General features: G+C 44.6%; 1 protein-coding gene across 2 annotated transcripts in view; it reads left to right on the top strand.

Annotated features, from left to right (window-relative positions):
• Nucleotides 1-24,959, top strand: part of LOC111261940 (uncharacterized) — a 47,157-nt gene extending 22,198 nt beyond the window's left edge. For both annotated transcript variants that reach the window (XM_022835843.2, XM_022835844.2), the window contains exons 2-4: nucleotides 5,906-6,172; nucleotides 21,773-21,869; nucleotides 23,531-24,959. In XM_022835843.2, coding sequence (XP_022691578.1) covers nucleotides 5,906-6,172; nucleotides 21,773-21,869; nucleotides 23,531-23,778 — 612 coding nt within the window. In that variant the 3' untranslated portion in view covers nucleotides 23,779-24,959. The remainder of the gene's footprint in view (nucleotides 1-5,905; nucleotides 6,173-21,772; nucleotides 21,870-23,530) is intronic.
• Nucleotides 24,960-27,216: the final 2,257 nt, after the last annotated feature.

Raw genomic sequence — 27,216 nt, 5'->3', positions numbered from 1 at the left:
GTAACTAGACCGCTATTCAGAGTCGTCGGAAGTCGAATGAAGACTGCAGAGAGAACCTTAGAACTCCGCTTTATATATGGTTAAGAGTCAGGAAGGTTATATGTTTCAGGTAAAGTTCAAGCGAAATAGCGTTCGCGAGCAGTGTGCTTAAGTAATCTTCATTGAGCTTCATTTCGTCTGAACGATCACTGATCTCTTTAGCTGGGCTTGGCAGCGACACACCGTCACTTGATTAACAATAAAGCGTAGCTTTTGAACTGCGGCATGTTTTGCTGCCAATGGACACAGCACTGTGGAACAAAACCGGCCTGACCGTTCAGCTTTTCAGGCATTCAGATACGTCAGGCACCCGGCACCATGCAGGCGTCATCGCGCATCCGTGCCCGATCCGTTGACGCCAATCCTAAAGTTCATGATCAGGGCCAGATCGCCGACTGATATTCTGTGTTTGTGTGTGTGTATGTGAATGTGTGTATAGGTGTGTGTGTGTGTGTGTGTGTGTGTGTGTGTGAACGTCGATTTGAGCCCTGCGTCGGTCTAAATCTAGCTTCTTGCAGGCATACCGACACGGTCGGCATTCGGAATGAAGTGCATCGACACGGCATGATCCATCATGATTCTGCATCGGCACGACTTCACTTAGGGCGCTTCACCAGCTGTTGATCGTAGCGGCATCGATCGCTAGCAGGTTGGTCTACCGATCCCGTAGCCCGTCAAACTTTGCCGCGTTTTCGAAGTCTTCGCTGAGCATTAAAGTACCGTAGAAGGGCAAGTGAAGTGATTCTTCACACTGCTCGTACGGGTAAAGCCTGGTAGCAACAACAAAAGCATCAACAATATATGAAGCGAAGTGGCTTCATTTTTACCACGTCCGTGAGACATATTGAAAGATATCCTTTTTTGATACCGGAGCCGAAAGGAACGAGCCGAAAATCATTGACGACTTTGCTGGCGTTAGGGGGTTCCTCAGGATTTACCCTACGGGGGACATTAATCGGTAAAACGAGTAGCAACGGGCCGTGATTCAAGCGACGGATCGAATGGGCATTTCGTACAATTCGACTGGAGTAACTACATTAGAATGAAGCAAAGAACTCGAATGTACAAAAATTTTCGATATTTTTATATTTTGCCACAGCGCATAGATTTGTGTACTTCTATAATTTCCGGAAAAAAGAAAGAACAAAAAAAAAGTTTTTCCTTACACCGTTCGGGTTTGGGTCTTACGTTCGGCACGTTGACACTTACGCAATTTCGAAAAATTTGTTTTGTGAACAAAGTTTAGACGCGACTGCGATGCAATAAAAAAAACTACTCTCACTCTTCTAATATTCGGATGTATTTATGCAATATAGCGACACTGAACTGACGACTGTATTTATCTGTCAGCTGATTTAGCCAACCGAAGCGTAGCGATTGATCTGACGTTAGATTTTTTTTTTGTCTCGTCGTGACTTTAGCACGGCGACGTCTTCCGCAGACTGAATCGTCGTCTTTAGTGTTGAACAGTTACAGTATTAGATTTGGGTCAATTGGCGCAGCTGCAAATTCTTTCAGATCCCTGTGTCTCCTACGATGTGTATGTACGATTCATACACACGTGCGTGTATGTAACGTTGGGCTTTCTTACCGTTGCACCGGTCTTCTTTGGCTTCTCATCACTTCATTGTTTACCGCGCTGTATGTGTATATCTCTGATGTGTGTCTGCTCAGGGCGTTTATTGCCACACGGGCAAGTTACAGCTCGAGCCGACTGAACTGCCACGCGAGTAACCAAGTAAGCCGAAAGCAGTAGGTTTTCACTTAGCTATATGCTGTGTATGGCTTAGACGCAGTGGCTAAAAGGTACGCTGCCTTATTTCGCCGCAGTGCAACATAGCTTCAGCAACGGGCCAGAAAGAAGGCTTATGAAGAACAAATAAGGGAGCGGAAAAAAAGATTTCATGTTCGAATGATTCGGCCGATGAAAGCGGATAAAAAGTCCAAAGACTACGCTGGAGGATCTGCCTTCAGACTTCAGATCACGTCTCTTCAGGGCTACCGGCGGTAATAAAGTCACTTGAAGGCGGGTATTCACCAACAGAGTTACGAACATAGACTTAGCGGTTTCACAGAGAGCTTGTTGTTGAGGGACCAGAGCTGTCCGAAGTCAGATCAAGGAGTCAGTCGTTTGGGTGTATGCATAAAGAAACAATTGTCCAGGTTGGTATACCTACGGATAGGGAGAAAGATTCGAAGGGCGTGCGCGTCAAATAGGCGCCCTCGATAACATCAAGCGTCAACTTGTTTACACAGCCCTATGGAGTATCTGTAGGAGGATAGTTAGCCAGTGCTCCAAATGTTCGGTATCAAAGGAAAATTACGAATTTAACTAAACAAATGTGCAACATTAAGGTCCAGATTGCCCTCCATTCCTGGGGACTGAACAAATTCTGGTTATATTATACATGTATAAAATTATAATCTAGCAGAAACGTTTTTCTGGGCATCATCCTAATTTAAACTTTTTAAATTGAGAAGATCTGTATTGATCTTCAAATTCGAGCGTGAATGAATACAACTGAAGATTCAATTCAGGTCACTGTCCGATTTTCGTATGTTGGGTACCATTCTTCAGGGACAGGTTCGAAAATAAAAACGTGTATGCACTATACGACGTAATCTTCCCGGATCTTCGACACATAACTCTCACCCTGACGACCCACACACTCGCTTTTCACGAACCCCTAGCGAGATAACATTTCTATTCTAGGTAATCGTCTTTTCTTCGGTGTTCTCCCAAACCGAGCCAAACCGATGAGATACGATCCGGCATAAAAAACAAAATATGACTTCGTACAATTCATGGAAACTGCCTCTCATCGCCTCTCTTCACACTCTCTCTCTCGGTCGTCTCTTTGCTCGAAAAGCGTGAAGAAACGAAGCACGTCGAATACAACCCGTAGGAAAAGATAACGACGCGATAGAAGCACTGCCGTTGTCGCAACGCAGTCATTGAGCATTTATATATATATAAATCTCTCGTCCGGTAAATGTTTCGCTAGCCCGCCCGCCGCCCGGCCGGCAAAATAGAAGTGAGATAACCCGTTCTTTTCGTCGGGAGCATTGCCTCTGATCCCCTTTTAAATATGTGCTGTGATTGATTTGTACATATCTGTTAAGTCATTATTTTGCTGGCCCCCGTCAGGACAACCCGATCGGCCGTTCAGCCTGGGCCAGCCATGCAGAAACGTAAACTCGCGTGCTAGCGAATTGCTGACCTATCAATCGACTGGATTTAGCCAAATATAAGGCGCACCTGGCTTCCATTATTGCTGACTGTGCACCTTTTGTTGTTGCTGCTGCTGCTGCTTGGTGTGGCCAATCACATTAGCAGAGCATCATCATTATCGAATCTTATTAATTCGTGGTCGTTTAGCCTGCATCGATAGGCTCAAGGCACTGTCGTCTGTTCGTGATCGAAAACGTTCGAAGAACGGAACTTGCTGGCGATGATTTAATGACATAGGGTTTGGCGGGAAAAAGCTCATCGTTCGATATCTGAAACTTCCTCGAGTTTCTCGAGAACCTCATGGCGTTCGTAGAATGCATAACAGTAACAAGGGCATCTAATTATGGTGAGGTGCTTCGAGGTCTCCAAGCGAGGGAAGGTGCAAGAGCGCATCAAGATAAAAGTAACAGTCAATTTGATAATGCTGTCATATTTTGCTCTTAAAACTGGATTTATTTTATCTTCTTAAATTAGGCGAGACTTAATTAATAGAAAATGCGTTGTACACACGTGCCAACAACCGATAGAGCGTCTCAATCATATGATCTAACCGATCATGCGGTCCCGCCAAGATATATTGATTGATATACCGTGACATAGCACCACACGGTATGCATATGTCCTTAAGGACATGAAAAATAATGTTACGGAGGCGTATCAACAACCTAAAACTGTTTGTGTCACGTGCAGAATTTAGTAGTACTAACTTTGTGAATCGCATTTTGTTGTTACATTGATTGCTTGTTTATACGATCATCGCTTATACTGCCGGCTCATCTTCTTACGTAGATGCACACTCTATCGATTACCGCCGACAGACGCACAAAGAACGAAGACCAATGCATGGTTAGGGCGAACCAGTCACGATTTTGTTCGGAACGCGTCTAGTAACATTTCTGTCGTTAATACTATTACTGTGAATGTACATTGTGTCGGATCAATATCCGATTGGCGGTCCATCTTTGGCTCTACTTTCCGACCGCGATCCGTCGCTGGCCGCCCTTAGCCGCTCGGGAAGCCGGCGAATCGCTTACCACCTTTTTGTTGAAATTCGTACGTGTCGTTCCTTTTGCTGTCACACTCACTGGTAATTTGTTGCCACGAACAATGAAACTGGGGAAAGGCCACAGCAGCGACATTCAAAGAAGATATAGCTAAACTTTATCTCGCATTGCGTCGTCCTTCCATAGGTCCCTTTCTCCTTTCATTTTGCGTTATTGCACCAAGGTAGATCTCTGAGCTGAAAAATTCGGCAACAGCTTCGTAGCGCAGGTGCGTTCCTTTTCCGCTGGCAGTTGTGTATTCGTTTTAAAAAAGCATTTCCTGCTGTTGCCGTTGTTTTCAGAGCTGGTACTATGCTGTTGCTTTTTCATTTCGGTTTTCTGCCTTTGACCTGTTCTGTAGGACTGGGCCCTATCAGGTGTCGGCGCTGCACGACAGAGTATGAAGTGTGTGAAGTGCATAGGGATCGCGTCAATGGAAAACGCTCTTTTCGGTTGTACGAAGCTTTTTCTTGTAGCTGACGTGTCAAAAGGGAATACGCGACAGTGGATCGATGGCGTTGCTGTTGTTAGTCGTTGCGTCAGTGTTCCTTTCTTACGGTGATTTGCCCGTAAACGACCTTCGCCGCATACACATCTGTCACTGACTCCTACTTACGCCAGCAGCTGCTGTCGCTGCCGTGGCCCCTGGTGTTGTCACAGCAACGACAACAGCGGTCCTTGCTCAATCGTTCGGCGGCTAAAAGCGTGTGAAAGTTTGTCTTTCTCACCTTCGTTCTTCAATCTTCACTGTACTTCGCCCTGTGATCAGCCGCCCAGAATCTTCGAGGGAACGCACACGTCGATCAGGGCAAAAGGCCGGCCCTAATCTTTTTTGTCTTTTACCGTGACATCGGCCCAGAAATAGTCTAAGAGTAGTGAGACGTCTAGATCTGATTTTCTGATCTTGGTGCACAGCGCGACCACTGGAGCGTCGTGTCGCTTGAGAATTCCCATTTGTACTCGATATAGACACGACGTATCGCACACACACATATATATATGCATGCGTTTTCAGCCTGAGCATAACTGCTGCTCCAACGAATATTCCCTGACTGCTTTTGCCTTGCAGAATATTAACACCCAGTTTGAACAATACTGTAGTACGAATGTATATATATACATGCGCAATGTGGTAACCGTTTCATCGATGATGGCACGTCTCGTCTACGAGATAGCTTGCGTGCGGGTAAAGTTGAGTGAAGCGGACCGTGGGGAAATCTGATGAGAGCCGGGGGAAAGTAAGGGGAGAGCGAGAAAAAGACTTGTGACGCAAGTGAGAATTACGTTATCCGGCAAAAGAGGCTCTCTCTCTGAACGTTCCAAAAACAATCATAACAAAAAACAACGCAAACATATATACTATATACTATATATATATAGTATTGTGATAGTAAACTACTATTACATAGCACTAGTTTAGTTTAGAATTAGCTGAAGATAAGCTATCATAGACACAGAATTTTAATGATTTCTTATTTTGTCAGCTTGTTGACATTTCTGAAGCACTGCCAGAACCTAAGCGCAGATTCCTCAACGATAGCTACATATATTCACGTATTATTTTATTTTTGTGTGTTCCTTACCGTTTTAGATGGTAAAGGCTACCGATGGTGTACCAATGGCGCCCACATCGAACCAATCAGTAGACTCTGCTACGGGTTACGCAGGGTCGCCTGCGGCTCTCAGCGCTCGATGGGCGAAGTTGCGTGCTGATCCGGCCCTGCAGCGTTCAGCTGCACTTCGCGCACGACTGGCTCGCCGCGAGCGAAGAAACCGTCAAAGGATTTTAAGACTCCAAGAGTTCCATCGGCTGCGTTCGATGGTGCCCGCCATTGCCCAAACACCCAACGTGGACAAGGTAAGCTCACCAGCCTAGCGTGACGTCTAACCTCATATCCAACTCAATTAGAAAGCAGAAATAACGTTGGTACAGCGAGTAACTGAAGCCTCCATATCCGATGATTTTTCTGTCCACATGTGGAGCACCCGTAGCTCGTAGGTTTTCTATGAAAAGCTTTTGACGAAATAGCTTTATATTTCCATGATTTCCAAATCACAGTAATAAGTCGGCCATTTTGCAGCTGCCTTCACGACCGGGCTCTCATATTATTAGACGATAATAGATAAATCTTATTCTTCGCTCACGTGTCAGCGCTTCCTGATAACATCGAGCCTATATGTACAACCGACATTTCTACATTTCATTTATTTCTTTTTACTGTTGAACAAGATTATCGTTATGAGAGAGAACGTCTAATATGAAAAGTAACAGCATGACAAAGTAACGTAAAAGGCAACCTCAGTGTATACGGCAGTCAGGCCACCAATGAACCTGGATTTTTACGCTCGAGGTGGAATATAACCGAGGCAGCAAAAACAACAATAAGAGCTAGTAGGCTCGAAAAACCGACCTTGTGTCTTTCAAGAATTCACAAGCATGTCCGCTTCCTGCGCAGTGGTTCTGAGGTTGATAAGTCGCCTCGTCTGGTTTTGCTGCACAGCTAAGATGCAATGGATGATGTTTACAACAGTTCTCCCATTGCCGACGATTTGCAAAAGCTTCCATAACCTAAAGTCACATCGCACCAAAAGCTTCGGGTAACTTCAAACCCTATACAAGCGTTCACTGTTCGCTTTTCCCTTATTACTTTTGCTGCTACCCCTTACCCCCGATCTCTTTATCTCTATCGCTACCTCCCCCATACGTCGTATTGTGGCTGATCAGGTGCGACGAATTGCATTCTAATGACATTCGGCAATTTTGTTTTGTTATTCTTCAGGAACGTGTAGAGAACTCGGTTGAAATTGGTGTCCAAGTCCTTTTTTGTGTGTGTCCTTTGTCGTCGCAAATCGTTGTCGTGGTGATCTTTGGAAACCACGCCGCCATCGCGATTTCATGTGTCTACGAAGGGCATGCGTACATGTGCAGATGCGATCGCAAGGCGGCTTTTCTGCTCGATTTCAGATAACAATCGCGCATGAACAGAAATTCACGAATTGTCGCTGAACGGATATCGTTCAAAGGTTATGCCCTATTCTGTTAGGTTAGACCTGCATAGCCTGTTTGCGAGAAGCAACCCAAAAACCAGCGCCGAAGGCTAGTTTAAGGCGGTGGGGTATCGACACTAGGTGTGTCGGACTGTGCTAAAGGGATAGCACGACCATATGGTGCGAGCTGACCGGCTAAATCAGACTGTTGACTATGCCCGTACCTATCAAAGCGGGTTCCGCCTATTTAAGCGGTTTTACGGCTTTCGTCTGTTCATAATGATTCGTTTGTACATCGAAGAACTGTTTCGTTACGCATCCTTAGGGCATCATCTACTTCAATGCATAGACACGCTTATGTGAGAGGGATGTCATAGGTTATGGCAAGAGACAAAAGGTTCTTCGAAGCTTATTTGCTATCGTCAATCATGAAATACAGCAGAGAAATAGTTGAGGAATAGTAGGATAAATGAGATATCCGTCTGCAATCTGATAAACACAATGAAGCGGTAAGGAAGGGACATAAAATGTTCTTTCGATATAAGTGGCACGCATAAATTTGAAATACGTTTTTAATATAGTGATGAAATTATTACTTATATAAACATAAACTGCTGAGGTTATTACTAATATTATTGTTGGAATCTATCAGGAGGTGTATTACGGATTTACGATGACACGACGCTCACATTAGAGAAAACTATATAAACACCATGAAAACTACACCTGAAAATTTACAGAAAAAAAAAACAGAGTTTATTATTAAAAGAAGAGTTAACTAATATCCATACATTGACCGGATGCCACCCATTGTACTCTGGTTGCGTAATGAAATTGTACTTTTGACACATGTTACGATGTTCTTTTACAGCATATTGATACGGCGTGTCGCTAAAGATAGGGCCGCTAAGCATAGACGGGCAAGAAGCACGCAGGTACGACAGACATAACCATTAATGTGAACAAAAACACGACCCCAGTGGCAACAACAACAATGACGACGACAACGCAGTGTCGGTGTTGCGGCGTAAAGGGTTCGTTGAAGTCCGAGTGTGACTGACCCGCTTGCCCGTTCGACGATTGTCTGATGCTCTATCATCAACGACCGCATCGTGCCACCCCGACTGGCGCCACTGACAGCGCATACGACTACGGCCGACTAGGGGCTGTCTGTCCGCTCTAAGTCGAACGGCTGGCTATTTCTGGTTTGTTTCGTAGAGAGGAACTACCCCCGGCACACTGGTGAGCGGTCATCGGTACTTTTGGCCGCGTAGGGCAGATGGTGCTATACAGCTTCATCAGCCAATTCCTCAAACCGCTTCAACAGACCCCTGTCATTCTTCTGCTTTCCAAGTTTCTTCGTAAGTTCGACCTTTCGTATTTCGTCATTTTCGTTTGTCGGCTCGTTTTCGTATATTTATCGGCGTGTGTCGCTCTTTCATGATGCCCTCAGTACCGATATGTCTGTCGGAGACGTGTGTGTGTCCGTTTGTGCTCGATATTTTCGTTGCTGTTTTCGGCTGTCTTGTCTCGCCCACCTTGTCAGAGTCTTCTGTACTTCTATTCGTCAACGACAGAGCCGATTCGAAGCGATGGCTAGATTTTTCAAATCAACTATCAAATACCCGACGCGCCAATCGAAGGGCAGACGGATTCAATCAGCTTGCCGCAACGTAGAGCAAAATCTCGAATGGGTACAGAGAAACACAGACCTATAGCCTTTTTTCAAACCTGCACCAGTGTATCGTATTTCGAATCAGTCAGGACACGCGTATTTGAAGTTGTCATGCCTCCTGTCATCGACAGCGACTACGAAAGAATGCGGAGCTGCGAGAGGTTGAGTGATCTAGCAATCCAATTCTATTCAGTTCTGGCAATTCATTCAGCCGGGTGCTAGAGTTAAGTAGACCCAATCTAACCTAGTTTTAAGGCAGCCTCAACAACGGGTCTGTCATCGCCGAGCAGTAGCTGATTGACTATACATAGAGGCACACACGTCGCCATCGCTTGTTCGAGTCCATTTAACATTGAGTGTGTCTATTTTTCCGTAAAGCTGTATGTCAGCGCGACGATCTTCTTGTCCGACACCTTGAACCACCACGCTCGTATGAGATTGCAGGGCAGTCAGGAGGACATGGCCTGCTTTCAGTCTCGTAGCACGTAGCAATCGAGCGGAGAAAGCAAAGCCTCAGTCGCCGCTGATGTCATTTGTGCTGCAGGTAGATGGATGCCAAATGGCAATATAAGGATTGAGAGTATTTTCGTGAAGGGGAATGGTCGTCTATCGCACTGAGGGTGTCGCTAATGCTTTTGGCTAATACGTATATCTGAGTAAATAAACGTTTTCATGTGAGAGCGTCGTTGTTCCCCTTCAATGGTGCTACTGTATAGCGACTGTTGAAATAAGGTAAAGCAAAGGTCATCATGAACATAGCAAGTGTGACAAGTATTCGGACTGAAAAATACGCTGAACGTATACGCAGCCATCTGACAGAGCGTTAAGAAAATTAGTACCTGTGAAAATGAACAGTTCCTAAAGAGGTTCGTAGCGCAACGCATAACAACGGAAGAGGAAAAAGCACCTAATGGAAATTGATCATCATTGAGCAAAATACTTCCAAAGGCCATCACTAACAAACGACGCGACAAACGCCCAGATAGTAACCCATCGAGTTCAAGGGAATACCAAAACGTTGGGCTCGCAACCTTTATGGTTATTCAGCGATATATTAGTTTTTCTAGACATTAAATCATCAGTAGTGACCTCGTATATCAGCAACGCACCGTGGACGGACGATGCGATAATTTCTGCTATTGTATAACATTACGGAACGTAATCTACATAGTTTGTCAATGCATAACAACATCAACCTGCAGCTTAAAAGTCCATTGTGGGCGCTGTTTGTCTAGACAGGGGTCTGTTCTGCGTTTGGTCGGCAGCAAATGGTGATATAGTGCCAGGCAAAACGGGTTCTAAATGAATAGCCGCGATTAATAACAATTACAATAAGAGTGATATCAGTAGCCGCCCCTAGACTCAATGACGTCAGACGTTAACGGACGGTGCCTGCCCTGCAGATTTGTCTCGAGACGCAACTGTTTCTTAAGTTACTCGAATTCGCATAGTAGATTTCGCCTGTGGAGCGTCCGCGTTTATTGAAGCTATAGCTCTGCTAGATAAACATTTATTAAGAAGCAATTTTTAAGATAGATTATGCTAGCGACTAGAGATAACAGGGTTAAAATTTAGAAACGCTAGACGAAACAGTGAAAAGCACCCAGAGCTCTACTTAACTAACGTACGGAAACGATTCCTAGCCGAAGCACCCATTAGTCAACAACAATTTGGATAGAATTTGGCCTGTTTTTTCCGTCCGCTAGGCAGGGCGGATTTTTACTGTGATGTAAACGTTGTATCGACTCAGGTCGTCCGAAACGTCAAGTGCTGTGTGAAAACCGGGTGCGAGCCTACGCCAGCTCCCCCTTATTCTTGCCGAACGATCCGTTCTCTGCTGACAGTGTGATTCAGGCAGAGCTTGCTAGCCGGACGAATGCTACGACCGAGTCACTCACTGACTGTTTTTAGGGCGCTAGTCTACGCGGCACGTTCGTTCTAGAGGTTCTCTTGCGTTGGGATCTGAGTCAACGCTTCGGAGGACTCAACGTTTGTGTCAAGAGAGACTAAAGGCTATGTCGACCCAATCGGAGTATGTTGTAGGATATGTAGCAATCCATGACTAATGGCTTGTGCTCTTATGACCAGGCTGCCACTGCGTATTGCCCACGGACGTTAAGTGCGTTGCTGGTCGTTTAATAACGGCGCTGAACCAAGGAACCGTTGATGCATGCACGGCCAACTACGTCGTACTATAAAGAACATGGAGAGTACTCGAGGCAGCGGATAAAGGGGACGAGCAACGAAGTCGATGCCCTCCTATGTGTCAAGTCTCCCATAAATGTAATGGGAATTGCTAGAATAAAAAGTAGAACCGAGTTCAGCATTTGACATCTCAGCAAGCTCTAGAGGAAAGCCATGAAAACATCTTCATTATGAAAAAATTTACTATCCAATTCGTCGATTGTCCAGATTACCATTAACGTTTCTCGTAACTGAAGCCAGCTCACTGCCGGACGCGCTTTAACAGCGACAGGGTAGGAAAAGCAGCAACGTTTAATAGATTCTTAAATTAGCGTTGTTTTTTCTCGAGAACATTCATGTTAAAAATAGCGATAAACAATTGTTTGTCGACGCACGCCTATAGAACGTGTTATGTAGCGTTCATTGCGGCCTCCTTATTTATTCTCTGCGACACGACCCAAGCAAGCGCCAGTCGTCTCCGTACGAAGCTCGACTTTTATTTGTCGCATGTTAGGCTTGCTAGGCCCAACAACCAACAGGGATCAAATACACATAATAACAGTGGCGAAGTCTTATTACATCGTCGACTGGGTCATCGTATGGGCCGAATTCACCGCTGTACATAGACCCATAACAGGGAATCTTTTGCCAATCGCATATTAGAAGCTCTAGTCATTTATGTCGTTACCGCTTATACGTTCACGCTGTTGGGACTGTATGATATTCGTCAGAGGTCGTTTGTTGTCTGAACATCACTGCAGGAACAATCGCCAGGTCAATTCGCGGTCGACGCGACCAAGAAAAAATGGTCTGTCAGCAAACATGGGATTTACGTTCATACTTTTAGCGGATCGATCACAAATCTGTGAAACTGGAGGCCACTTTCCAACTTTCTCTCTGCTTGCCTGCCTCTTTGTTTGTTTGTCAATCTGTCTGTTTCGCTTGCTTTGCTTTATAGTTTTTGTATTTTCTCTGTAGAGGTATTAGAGTCTGTAATCGAGAGTCATTGGCCGCACTCTCGGGCTATTTGAGGATCACAATGTATATTCTTTCGTGCGTTTCGGTCTGGATAGCAGATCGTCCTGGCCGGTTATTTCTCTTGGCCCAACGAACAGAATAGCCAATCCTTATAACGATACTGTGCAGAATTAAGTGGTGGATCGTGAACAGCTTTTTCGGCGCTATGACTTCGGTGATCGTATTTTAGCCGATCGAGCATTAAGCGCTAGGCACGCCTTTGTATATATCGTTTTTGCTGTCGCTTCCTACTTCTAGCAAATGTTTTACACACTGCGAACGGTTTCGACTGGAAGCGTGAAACAGGTAGGTGTCGTGGTTGGCCCGAAGACAATCGGAAATAAGGACGGCACGATGTTATAAAATTTAGATTGAGCTTTCAAGGTGACGCTGATAACGATCGTAAATTATTCTACAGAGCTTTCCAACTCGACCGTTATTCCCTTCGTCTCTTTCATTTTTCTCCATCTCGTAACGACTTCGTTGTTAGTAATACGTGTTGATGTAACTGGCTGTACAAATATAAAGTCTTATTGGCTGATGGCGACCGATATATACTCGTATTTTCTAGGCCTCTCATGGGCCATATCTCAGTGCGAATCTATTTGAATCGATCGCGTCAGGTTAGAGCCTAGAATAAGGCCGACAGCGATCAACTGTGATACTACCCGGTGGCGTGTCGTGATAATGTAAAGGATCTTTTGAAGGAAAGTTGAAGGTTCCAGGTGAGGAGTTCTCGTCGTACCACTTGCTCAATATTGCGACGTGGTCACTTTGAACGCCGAAGTTTCACTGATACAATAATGGGGTGGTTCGCGTTTGTATGTGTTTGGTGACACCAAAAAAGGAAGAAGGCGGACTCATTGTTAGTGTTATTGAAGACACCACCTATTAATTCAAATACAACCTGATTACCATCAAGAAGTTTCCGACAGAAGAATAACTCATTTCACACACTTTGTCCACTGAATTAATGTCCTAAACACGAAAGAGCGATTTCGCCACCTCAGCCACCTAACTGACATACCTATATGTGTGATACAAGTATATTTGTAGTCAAGAGCCGCCAGCTGGTTCCCAGGCGTCGAAGGCGCCAGTTTCTCGAATAGACTGGGAGAAGAGACCAGCTCGTCCGCTCCGCCAATAAATGTGCACATTTACCCCCGGGTACATCTGCCCTAACCGGACCGACGAGGCCGTAGAACCTCAAGTAGTGCCAGCCATACGATCATCGTGCTGGTCGCTCCTCCTCGCGGGCCCGCAAATCATTGGCACAGTCACCCGAGCGTTCGTGCTGTCTGCTACCTGACCTCTGTTCGTGGAGGGGATGTTCTTGTCCCACCGTGCAGCCCCGATGGGTTGCCGCCTAACAAGACGTACTAGTAGTTGCAAATGCCCCGTCGCCAGTGCGGAATGCGAACACCAGATGGTCAGAGGGGTGTAATGCCTGTCCATGGGTGGCACAGAAGACGGCTGCGGCGGTGGCGCTTTGCTGATCGCGACGAGCTATAATATGAAACTTGGGGGTGGCTCATTGAGGCTTTTGTGATGATAGCGCGACGAGCATCACGGGAATACCTTCAATAGATAAATAAGCGGGCAAACTGGTAGGCTACAACCTGTCTGCTAGTTGCTAGTGCTTTGTGCTCCGTGCAGCTCTTTCTATGGCCTCTCACGTTCGACCAGATCGTGTCACTATAGAAGCTGGTGTTACAACAAGCGCATTCCTTGCTGCGGCCGCCAGGCGCCCACCCACCAAAGGTAGCCCCGAAGCGCAGTTCAGATGTCTAGCAGTAGCGCGTACCACTGGCGGCAGCAGTGCGTGCCAGTACTGTGGCTAGTCCATGACGTCATGGGCTTTTGCCCCGCATTTCCGTCTACACTTCGCTTTCTCCCGGCTGCTCACTATTGCATTTGTCTACAGCATCGTACTCTTTTTCTCTTTCGCTGTTTCCATGCGCGTTGAGGGACGGGTTCTGGGTGGACGTTTGAAAACCAACCGAACATGAAAAGCTGGAGGTACAGTATATGCTGCCAGTAGGGGGTGCATGCCGATGGATTGGGGTCATGTGGAAAATGCCAACTGCCTGGAGCAGTGTCGAAAATCGAAGCGAAATTTGCCGAGGGAGCATGACGACACATCGACTCACATCATTCGAAAGTCACAAGCGTAGGATGATGATAGCTGGCGGTCCAGGTTCTGCTAATTAAACTGCTGCTTTCAAAAGGCTTTTCACATCCATTCACGCAGTAATTGTTGGCCTTTAAACGCACACAGGAACACGGACACACGATAAGATTGAGTGGCCTAGGGCATGCAGGATTGGATAGTCTCGGCATTACCAGCCACAAGGAAAGGCTGTCCAGACGACATGTAAAGCGAATGCAGTTCGTGGATGTGGATGTTGGGCTGTCAACTAGGTGGTACCAAGGTTAAATAATAATAAACAGTATATAAGGTCAACGAAGCTAGTAATCGGCTTACTACTCTTCTAGCTTACTTTAAGTATCAGCGGCAGATACGAAGAAATTCAGCGTCATAGTTTTTAACGGAATTCCTACAGTTGTTTCATGCTCTATATATTAGTTATACGGTTTGATTAGGCGCGGTGAGTCTCGTTACTTGACTGTGTTTGTTTAATTAACTTACTCCGCTACTGCATGCGATGTCTATCGGCCTGCTAAGGCTTTGTTTTTCGCGCCACCGTCACTAGGTGAGAACCGTTGGATACAGAACGTCCCAAAGAGCACGTTGTTCTTGTCTGTCACATGCTACTCTGTCCCGTTAATCGGCTTCGGGGGCTGTGATCAGGTAGGCCATTCTCTTCTCGTTTGCCTCGCGTTTCTTAAACCCAGCAGCGGTCACGGTCTCCTTTCTAAATCTGGTAGCCAAGAACAGGCCTGCCTACGTAACTTCTCTCAAGTTCTACTGTTTGTGCCGAATTTCTGTATTTCTGCCACACTCCACTCAGCAGACCTGCTCAGAGCCGATGATGCTTCCCCGGCATTTGTTCGTGAAAGGAGTTCGGTCCAAAGGAGAGGCGAGCGGTGGAGTCTAAGGGGTCAGTTAGGGGCTTCCTTTTCGTACGTTCAAATCTATTCGGCTTCATTCGTTGCGGCTGTCGCTGATGACTGCTCTAGCGAACTGCTTGGATAGGCGTAGGGCACTTTTCTAATCCGGTAAAGACATCCACTAAGCATCGGTTCTCTAGCCCAGCTAGAGACCAGGCCTGTCCCTGGCCGTTTCTTTGGTTAGGAAGTTTGCTCTTCGACAGGTGCGGGTTTCACCTGCGCGACTGAGAATCGCAGATAGCGATCGGACGAGACCAAGCGGTAGATCGACCCATGAAGGAACTATCTTTATCGCCAGTAAAAAGCTGCTACATATCGAAGGACGAAGTTGGTGAGGCTCTGTGAAAACGACGGCATCGTGAAGAACTTCTGAAGAAAGTGTATTTTTGTTCTCTTCGTTGTCCTTTTGATGTACATGTACCTATGTAGTCGTACGACACAACAAAACTGACGCGATCTGAAATGAGTGATCCGAAAGAGGGTGACAGCACAGATTGGTAACACGGATACACAAGTACCACTATATGACCTCTCGAGGAATGGATACGGTGACCCATACTTGTATATATGGGCTGTACAGCAGAAAGTCGAAGGGGCAAGTGCTATTAATTCTCCTCTATGTCATGCATGTGCTGTATGTGAGCAGACAAAGGAACCTGGGTATTTATTGTTAATATCTTCTCGAGGCGAAATCCGACCGCTTAGTCGCTTCCAGTTTCTACCGTTGCCGACTATGGCAGTGACACATCAAATGTATAACGAAACAGAAGGATCCGTTACATTCGCAGGATCTAGCTCCGATGACAAGAGTATTTTACAGAACATTTTGTTTAGGGCGTGTTGTTGTTGCTGCAGCAGAACTAGAGTACATGACATGAGGATATGATCCACTGTACATATGGCACCTAGTTTAAAGAGCAAAAAAGCGGTGGTTTTTAGTTCGCCTGTAACTAAATGATAACGGTACTGATACGGGTGCGCCACTCGCGAACAAACCAGTTGAGCAGATATTCGCAATTTACAATTCGATAGGTAAATAGTTACTTGGAAATTCGAATTCTCAAAAACACTTCGAGTAGGTGACATCTCTGAAATCTGAACGCCGCTTATCCACAAAGCATGAGTAGTACTGGAGTATGTGTACATCACCAGTTTGTCCTTCACACACACACACACACACACACACACACACACACATATATAGATAAATCTCGCAAAAACTTCAAACGGTCAGCCCCGCGCGGATTCGATCTTTGTCCTTAGCTGCCACCGAAAGCGTTCGCTGGCTCCGTCACCGCGCCAGTGTTACTACATTACGTACTGCCTTTACGTTGTCACCACTGGCACTCAACAGCTCCGACTAGAATCTTCACTCGCCGTCGCACAACAAAAAATAGAAGCTTCGACGACGGGCCGATCTCGGTCGGCCCGTCGTCGAAGCTTCTATTTTTTCATCGGACTTTGACTGACCGCTAACCGCTCGACGGCGATGCGATCCCGCCGGCTGTGCGTTCCCACGCTCGTGGACGACTGTTTTTTTGAGAGGGATAGCAATTCGATCTTCCTTTAGTCGACAATGGGTCTGGCCGACGACAACTTCTGCAATAGAACACTACACAGAAATATTGCTAATATAATAGTATCAAGAATAAAGCGCTATAAGGCTTTGGCATTAACGAAGACGAAGGTTAGGGACGACCGGAAAAATGGCACACACGCAGCAACTCTTTCCGCAAAACAGACGGCCATTGTGCCGATGTCGACGATACTGGGACGTTGTCTGGCAAGGCAATAACGCTTAAATAAATCTGCTGCATACGCTGTTAGGGGGCAATGTTCGATGCAGCCTATGCCCATATATAGATGCCGAAGTTTGTGCAGTCATCGGTCAATATTATATTTTGGTAACACTTCATATTTCAGTTAACACATATTCTGTTGTCGTGAAAATTCGTAGGGCGACTGCAATAGCAAATGTGGCAATTCTTGAAGTTTACCCAATCCAGCCTCGGGCTACAATGAAGTTACGGGCCACCGTCACCAAGGGTTAGAAAGCGGAACTAAAACCGAGCTTAAAGCGAGTCGAATAGGCCTATAAAATGTGCCAAACTCCGATTAAGACGGCGACATCCAGCTGAGCCGTTATTATTACCGTTTAGTTGCTGCAGCTGGGTCGGTACAATATAAGGTTTGTGAAGACGACTGTCTTCGGAGAGATTATAGTGATGCAAATAAAGCTGATTGGAGTGATCCTAATCGACCGTCATCTAGCTCGATGGGGCTTGGTTTTGTCGATGGAGTGATAAAAGGCCGCCCCTTTCGAGGTGACAATAATCATGATTTCATCGTCTGTCACGTATGTCAATTTGAGATGAACAAATCTTCATCAAAGCAGAATGAAGGTTTGAGGGTTATCGGGTAGTTAAAAATACCAAACGCACGATAATCCGCAATAGGACACTGAGTGGCGTTTCATCATCTAGCCTAGTTATTGCCAGCTAACTAATTGGCCCTAGCAACGTCGTGCCAAACGCCGAATGCTAGAATGATGTGTATTGTTGATCCACTAATGGCGTCGTACAGGCCCAACAGCATTCTCAAGCCCAACAACACAAAAGACCCAGAGTATTTTATCAACAGACTATTGGCAATCAATAACGTAACCCTTTTGTTAGTAGCTACGAAACATATATATATATATACATAAAAGAAATCTTCTCTACTTGGTTTCTATCCTAAAACAAATTGCGGTATAGCCAACAATCTATGCACTCTTAATGCTATTGAAGGTCGCTTAGTACTTACGAACGAACGTTTGCTACCGCCACGACACATCATAGGCCTTAACCTTTATCTAATTAAACCTAAAAACGCGCACTGCATGAACTATTCTAGAATGTACACTCGTGCTGTTTCCTGAAGTTATGTAGAGGCCCTAAGCCATTTGGGCAGTCTAACGTATCCAAAACCTTTTTGCATAAAGCCATGATACAACACAACTTAGTCGATACGCTTCAAGGCAGGCGAAGGCAGCCACCATGTGACATTTCTGGTCATCAAAAGTTGAAGTAGCGGCATCATGCCTTTATTACACTCTGCTAGTCGATTTCCCTGCATCACACTCCCACGGCTGGCTCCACAGAAAGCCGCTCCTCCCGACTTTTGCATTCCCATCTATTTCCCCAGGGGGTCCCTGAAGGCTCTCGTTTATTGGAAGTTCCATCTTAAGAGAGCTACTGATAATATGCTGTATATCGGTTGCAAGGTCTGGGGAGACAAGTACCGTAAAAAAAAATACTGCAGCTATCAATATCGGCCGACATCGGTGTGAAACCAGTGGCTTAGTGTAAAAGGTCTACCTTGAATAGTTTGATGTGGTGTACCCTATCAGTTCTACTGCACAATACCTTATCGTTGGAAAACTTTAACGCCGACCGGTATACTGATTGAACGACTATCCATGCTGACGTCATATCAAGCGTTTAGAGTAGCTACCGCTTTTACTTTATCTTTCAACTCGTTTAGCCGATTTTCAATACATAGACGTCTTCTCTATCCTTTATGCTAGTTCGCTTTTATCGACTACCGGCATCACATCTATTCTCTAAGTTTGTGTGAGGCGTGTCTTGTCTTTCCCGTCTTAGTGTGGGACCGTTCCGACCAACTCCCCGCCCTTAGCCCTGATGAGCTCCCGATAAACGCGGGAGAGCGCGAGGATTGTCACGTGACAGGCCTCCATGTTTGTCTTTCTCATGAGAAACGAATCGAAAGAAGCAAACTAGATACAAAGAACCGCGCACCGCTTTTAGGCCAGATGACAATTGAGGTCGAGCAGCATACCCACAGCGACCGATGATAGCTGCAGTAACTACTACTACTACTACTTCTATCAATATTTCGCAATGAATAGAAATGAATCGGGGGAAGGATTTCGTCACAGAACACGGTTGTGCACTAACGATGGTGGTCAGTTAACGACGAAAATCGTGACAACATCCGACGAAGACTACATATATTTGTTCTCTGCAATATAGCAGGGGCGGATGGGTATCGGCGCTTGTTGTCCCGATACAGGAAAACGGCTGGGGGAAGTTGCAGCGTGGGAAAATACAATGGACCCGTGTCAGGCTCGTGTCTGTCTGCTAGCCGTGAGCCATAGCACAAGGAACTGTTGCCGAGTGTAGCCGGCTCCCACCTCAGGAAATGAAAATGCTTAAAAAGGAAGAGGCGACGAAGAAGATAAAGCTATGGGTACATTAGCATTCGGTCTTAATCAGTTTAAACGCATGATAAACACGTACAGTCGAAGGCACGAAGAAAGGTACAACTAAGGCAAATGCACTAGTAATCCTTAGGAAAAAGGCGAAACTAATCCTGATAAGCAGGTACGGACTACCTGGGGACCCCGCGCACCGTTGGAGGAGAATGCAGCTATGGACTGAGAGTATGCTCTGTTCCTATTGCCGACATTACCATTATCGCCCTTAATACCGAAGGGCGAATTGATGGAAGCTAACGACGCCGATGATGGCACAGGCATTACGGAGCGGCGTCATTTAAACCTGATAGATAAATGTAAGAGCTTCATGTACCTACTCTCTGCTCTCACCTCCATAAATAAACACTCGTCACATAAAAGCATCAGACGAATCAAATGGAACGTGGCGGAGCTCCGTTATTCGAGGTGCAGGATAAAGCCTGTAAAAAGCGTTACTTTGTATTAGCAGTCAAGGATATAATCATTTGCAATACGAATCACTATTGAGCGCCGTTACGTATGATCTTTCATATGAATTCCTATTGCGGATTTGTGCTATAGATGATATATATACTGTAGATTAGTATTAAACATTCCATCAAGCGGTTCGCTGCCGGCACGAAACGAAGTGTGTCCACGTTCAGGTTTGAACCTGGATCATGGCGGTGCCGGACGTAAGGCTCAAAACATTCGGTATCAAAGGATTTCTTTTTTATGGGTGTTTGCACAGCTTGCGCAGAGAATAATGAGGAATGTAAGGGTACCAAAGATAATGTACAGTATGTCTCTGAATAACATCCGCATTTATTTTGGAGCCACGCGGAACTCGTATAACACAATGACTTCATGGCACAGTGACGTTTAGAAGACAAGCGAACTATTATCTAGGGGGGGGGGGGGGGCAATGTGCTACTACCCTAGTAAAGGTAGGTCAAGATGAACAAAACCAAGCTTGTCGCTTGAGCCAGAGAGCTTAAAACTTAGCTATTTCACACTGGTTTCGCCATCATCAGTTGCACGCTTCGTGTGTGAACTGTTGCAATAGGGTTTCGTAGCTAAACTGAAATTAATGTATTTATTTCAGTATTCGCTCCGGTGCTTAGGGTTATATGCTGCTGATCGAACTGCCAGCGACTGATGATATCAGATATTTGACTTCTTATGTAGATAGACGTTGCTCTGGGTTATGTGAATCGGAGACAAGAGCTTCGACGTCTGAAAAGGACCATGCGGGCTCGTGTAACCGAACGAGGCGATGCACAGGCTACCCGCCATGCCGTTAAATCCGTCGAGCCTATACTGTAAACATCTGGGCTGCGGTGCATGTGATGCTGGTGAACCATTATCTAGCTGCAGTGCGGCCACCGCACGCCAGGAACTTGGCCCAATTTATCTTAGGGTTTCTCGGGCCAAGCCCATCAGGTCCACCCCCGCTGCACCCATGGGTATTTCATTATTGGCAAGTGATCGAGCGATTGACGATTTCTTCTGTACTGAATGAACCTAACGCTTAGGACCAGTCGAATGCTTAGAATCCAAAGCAATCATAGCACGAACTCGCTCAGCGACAAGACATCGCGACTATCGCTTAAGTTATACGGTCCTTCGTCCGTGTTTGCGGAGACTAAACGAAACACGCATGGAAGCACGCGTAGTTACTGCTAATTGTTGCCTAGCCTTCGTCCAATTATAATTGATATTGCCCATATTGCCTCTACGTATCTAGCCGCGTTGAAGCCGCCTCAGAAACATTTAATTCCACATTTGTAAACGACCCGCGAGTGGTCAGGTTGACTGTGATACGCGATATTATAGTTACTAATTGGCACTCCTAAGAGACAAATATTATCGACTCGGCGGTTGGTGATTATATCAGAAATCCTATGGAGTTATATTTAATGTATGGGCCGAATTGTTTATGTATGTGGTCAAATATTAAGCAAGTAGAGTACCTACAGTCAAGAGAGACGTAACGTTTTTTCTCAGGTAATAATAGTATGCTGCGGCATGCTACTGATCGATAGAACAGATCGGATGTGTTACATCCAAAGAAAGCTTTGACTTACATTTACTTATCGACTAGCTCAGACTGATGCGATTCGTTAGAAAAACATTTTGCATTGCTCAGACTAAAGTAAACGCTCGCACCCACTAGTGACCCATGTCATAAATTAATTTTCAACGGCCTAAGACATCGGCAGTGCAGTTGACATTGTGGACTTATGGCTAAAGTATCATCTTGGGTTCGTTCCCTTTATTTACAGGTGACTGTGATCGAGGAGGCAATCAAGTACATCGATCATTTACATGAGGCGCTACGCAATAAATTCACTGAACGAGGTCTTCCGCCATCATTACAGGGTACGTATAACATGACAGTTTTAAGCATACCGCCGTCATTGGCCCAAAATAATAATGATTCGCAAAGTCTTCGTTTAATGACCCCTCACATTTTGGCAGTTCTTTGAGACCCGCAGTTATACTTTTTACTGGGCAAGCACTCATTATCTGAAAACAATTTTATTTAAATTTCAATTGCAATTCAACGCCATTTATATCCTTTCTCCTGCAAAGTTACTTGCGGGGACGAAGCACAGTTCCCACGGTTCTAATGGGCTCCGCAAAGGAAGCCACATGGAAAGCTTGTCTCGCCTACAAAAGTTGTTCGAAACTTAAAATGTTTTTCCTATGAGAAAGCCTACCCCTTTTACAGGGGGTAAATGACTTCGCGACTGTTATATAAAATCCACTCAACTAGTCACCATGGGACGAAACAGATTTTCGTAGAGCGCAACAAAAATAAGCACCACGGATTTTGTCGTGTTCGAATATGGGCATCCCCCAGCTGACAAATAGCCAATACATGGATGGCTTGACATTAGTCCGATTCGATTTATTGCAATACACCCGTTGAATTCTATTTCCTGCACAAGCTAAGTCGAACCATAGATGAGTATCTCAATTTTCAGTTGATTTTTTGCCTCTTCTTTTTCGTGTACAATCTTTCGTGTTTTCAATCGTGGACACCCGTTTTACTCAATGGTCTAGCCAACTACCCTGCCAACTTCGGTGACTCATTACGATTTGGTCGAACTTTATTCGAAAGGGTGGCATGATTCAGCTTGCTTCAACAGCAGGTCTTATGAATTTGATTGCCATAATAATAACGTTTCCATGGTCAGAAGCTGCCACTAAGAGGGGGTGCAGGAGTCGCAGAGGTCTTGCATGACATTACTGCCAACATTGCCTGGCAGGAACATCAGGCGAGATCTGGCGCCTGTCGTTTTAGACTTCCCGCTAGCGAGCGACGCATCAAGTGTATCTGTACATATAATATACGCTTATAGTTTGTAGTAATGCCTGCTTCACGAAGTCGTGACCTCCAAAGCCGGATCCAGGAGAAACAAGTCAGTGTGCGCCGTGAAGAGCTTTGATGATCGGCTGACTGAAGCTTAGATATAACGAACAAAAACGAATCGCTGGTGAAGACTGGTGTATGGACTGCTGTAGTAGCAGGTGGCTTAGTTTTAGCTACCCCGTCTTTACGTTATCAGACTGACGTCCGTTAAATCATCTCGATTTACTTCAATGCCAATTTCGATTAGGTACCTGGTTAGGAGGTTCCCGCAGGAGGGAGATTTTACTTATTTTTTTTCGTAGAAAAACCAAAAAATTAAAAAGAAAAAGTTTAGCTTATCGAATTACTTTCTATTATTAGTATTAGATCTAAAGAATGAAAAATATTGTATAATACTGATTCGCTCGGCGTTCAAAAAGTAGTAGATACTACCATTGAATTATGTAACGGATTAAGCAAAATACAAAGCTTTGGTCAGTAAATTTAGTAATCATAACGGTCTTTGCCGACGAGGAGGGGCCCCTACATGTATTATCTCATGGTTAGTTCAGGCACATTTGTCTTGTTAGCTCGCTCAAGATTACTGTGGATCCTAATCATTTATATACATATCTGTATGGTCAAAATGCTCACGTCTAGTCTTCCCGCTTTCCTCTTGTTACAGGGCTGCCGATAGATCTCGAAACGACTGACATGCGAGCTGTTGTCAGGCTTCTCGCCAATAACAGCAATAGCGGCGGTGGCCAATCGAACCTGGCGAGCAATTCAGGAGTTTCGCGGCCAGTTCCAATGGGGCGTCCGCTCGCACTGCCACCGCCAGTCGACAGCATTCCGCATCCGTGCGAACGTCAACGTAACGTCCCTTCGTACCTCCTAAAGATGCGCTTGCCTCGCAAACAAGATCATCGGTAGAAGCTGTCTTCGTGAATCCAGTGCAATATACGTTCCCGCAAATCGAATAGTAAAACAGAGAGTATATGCCGACGGAACGACGGCGCCACAACGTAGAGGCCCGTCGTGGAGTCTCTTTCCCTATGCGCTGTTCCGCTAATTAAGCAGACACCATCGACCATGTCAATGGCAATGCTTTCACTTGTTTACTAAATTGTAATTTTTTTTTTGTCAACCTTCACGTCTTGGCCCATTTATGAGCAAGTTGGCTAAAACCCGATATTCAGAGCTTGACTAGTGCAACTGGGTGGCGCTTTGCGAATTCTGGGAGATCTCTCGTGCAATTGAGTGCGAAGACCTTTTTCATTATTTTCAAGGATTGTATAGTTAAACTTCCTAAATATCGCCGAATATCCCTAATTCAGATTTGCTATGAGCATTATACGAAATAAACAAAAAATATGGCCAAGTAAAACACATGGCTAAATGATGCAGATCGATAACAAAAATAGAATCGTCTCATTAACCTCTAAACGAACGTAAATAAAAACCCGTCTTTTTTGTTGTGATGAGAATTGAAAAAAAAACAATCAAAAGGAAGATTAGAAAAATATGAAATAGAAAGGTAATAATAATACGTCTCTGTAAGGGCTAGAATAAATATGACGAGTGCGTAAGCATAGATGTCTTAATATGCCCATTTCATGTCACAACTAACAAGTGTATGATGGCATATAAAATAAAGATAATATTACAAAAATAGACGATGATGAAGAGTACGGAGGGAGTAATGAAGCACGATATTATACAGGCATATATATACAGAACTACTTATATATATAAGTAGGATGGTGGAAAGAACAAAATGTTAAATGAGGGGCATAGACGATTCGATGACAGTTGTACATAACGAGGCTAAAATCAAACATCGGAGGGGCAACTGTGCTTGTGCAGATTGGAAGTTTTGCAATTAAAAAAAATACAAGATAACATAGTGGATAGATATAGACTATGGAACCGAAACGCAATTCTAGGATCAAATGTCGTAAAAGCAATAGGTACAATTTATAATCATATAATGATAACAGGTAATTGATGTCAAGGTGTTAAATACGAAAGATACAGTACTATATGAATACTGGTAATTATAATACGAATCAAGAAGGCTGATTAATAAACGTGAGTTTCTACGTGATACAACACATTGGTTTCATTGCTGTAGAGTATCTATGGTTAAGGCAGAAAACCTGCCGTCGATTAAGGGGCAAAGAGTGCGTTCATTTCTAGATGATCTCCTAAGTCCCCTATCAACTATATATAAGAACAGAATATATAAATCATTGAAATGCTTCTTTATTTTTTAAGGTAGGTATGTTCCTTCTTCTTTCCCTCAAGTCCCAAAATAGTTTTTGATCTAGCCTACCTGATACAAGATATGAAATATTTGTCTATATCGGTAAATAAAGTTTCCGTTCGGCGTTAGCTAGATAACCGGGCGCATTTGTGCTCCAATGGGGCTTTCTCTGTCATTTAACGGTGCTTGCAGTGGTATCGAATAGAAAATTATTCTAGCGTAATATTTATTGAGACAATGGTCGGGCTTTACAGTAATAGTCAATCGATTACCTTCATACAGAATCGTTTGGGAGCACTCCCTCGCAAACCTGCGTTAAAAATTCAGTCATAGTTCAAATCTATATAGTTGGTCTTTCTATAAAGAAAAAAAAATAGATAACTCACTGTAACGTAACGGCAAACATAACCTTCCAGCTTCATCTCCCTTGTAACATTTTTATTTTTTTTTGCAACTAAATTTATCGAAAAATGAATATAAGTTCGAAGGCCGTTAGTCGCGGCAAAGCCCAGAAAAGATGATCGGTTTCACTTCTCTTGAGGTAACTACAAGCAGAGCAAAAAAATAACGTACATGGCTATCTTTACCCAGCACGCGTGTCTGAGACGCGACTTCAAAGCTGGGACGCGGGTTTTTAATTGCTAGGGATCCAGATAGACCAAGAAAGGGCAATGCTTTGGTATGGTAAAGAATGTATAAGCATTTTATGTCAAAATGCCAGTACACGGACCGCATGGCTCCAATGCAAAGCATTTTGTCTAGGTATGGCCGCAAAAACACTACAGACATGTACAGCGACTAAAGCGCGATCTGAGTTTGCTGACGTTCAGGTTAAAGTCTACAAAAAATCGACGCTTACTGTGGTGCTTTTATAGTCGTGTCTTAGTGCCACATATATACCAACACAAAATATTAGTTTCTTTATATATAAAGTTCTCGTTGTTCTTTAGCCATTTTCATTTATCGCAGCTTACGAACAAGCGAGATACCTTGGATACACCATCTTTGGAAGCGATTCTTTCAACGACTTTTTGCCGACCTCAGCCCCATCTGAGGTATTTGCCTATCTGGTTCCGTGGTACTGAGCGAAATAAGTGACTATCGGGTACGGCAATGTCCAAGGTGTACGCCGGGTACGGCAGAGGCTATAGAGAGTAGGGTCCACTGAAGATTTTTCAGCACTTGCTGGGTTATATAGGCGGTAGACTACGTAGCGTCGTTATGCGGCCATATGTGCAACAAGAGTGTCGTAGAAAATCCGTCTTTTACCGCCAGTAACAACCTTAGGCAAAGGTGACCTTTCATTCCTTTATGCAAGCAGCGAAAGGCATTCTATAAAGCGGTTAGCGGTGCAACTTTCATTGAGTTTATGAAATCTTTTTTAGCGCATACAAACGATTGACAGCGATCATTTGGATCATTCCTAACTTCACTGAGCTCTAGGCTTAATCGCGCCTGACCAACTCTTCGTCTTGAAGGCACTTTTCTAGTGCGAAAATAGTTAAGAAGATCATATCGGATATGCATTTTTGAGCTGCATATCCGAACGCACTGAATCATCACTCCAGGTAATAATAGTAATAGTTTAATGAAAGCCAAAGCACGTAAGGGATAGTCAAAACAAGTATCCTAGGAAATTTCAGCTAGATGCTGTGCGGCCAGCGTTGCCGTAAAGTGTTGGTGAGCGACATGTGTGCTAATCGGAGAAATATATGGTGGTCCAGGTTCAAATCCGCACGTATCATTTCAGGCCAAAAATTTCAATTGGCTACAGTGAGCCGATTCATCCGTCATTTTTAACGGGCATTTGTTCCTCAACCCAACACCGCATTAACGAACGCTGCGAAAATTCGAGCACAGTTGTAATAAGTTTTAAAATTCAAAATAAGTAAGCACTACGGCATATTACGATGTTTTTAATTCTCCAAGAACCATGTGGGCACACGTTTTTAGCCTATATAGAAATCTAGATAACACGCGTGATGAAATCAAGATACAACCTATTGGGGATCAATATCAGACAACAATGGTAAAAAGAAAAACGAATAAAATCGTTGCTAGACAGCGACCAACAAATAGATGACATGGAGTTTTCCTTCAATGAT

This window comes from Varroa jacobsoni, unplaced genomic scaffold, assembly GCF_002532875.2.
Source record: "Varroa jacobsoni isolate VJ856 unplaced genomic scaffold, vjacob_1.0 scaffold_617, whole genome shotgun sequence".
Taxonomy (NCBI): Eukaryota; Metazoa; Arthropoda; class Arachnida; order Mesostigmata; family Varroidae; genus Varroa; species Varroa jacobsoni.
This window is presented reverse-complemented; position numbering and strand designations above follow the sequence as displayed.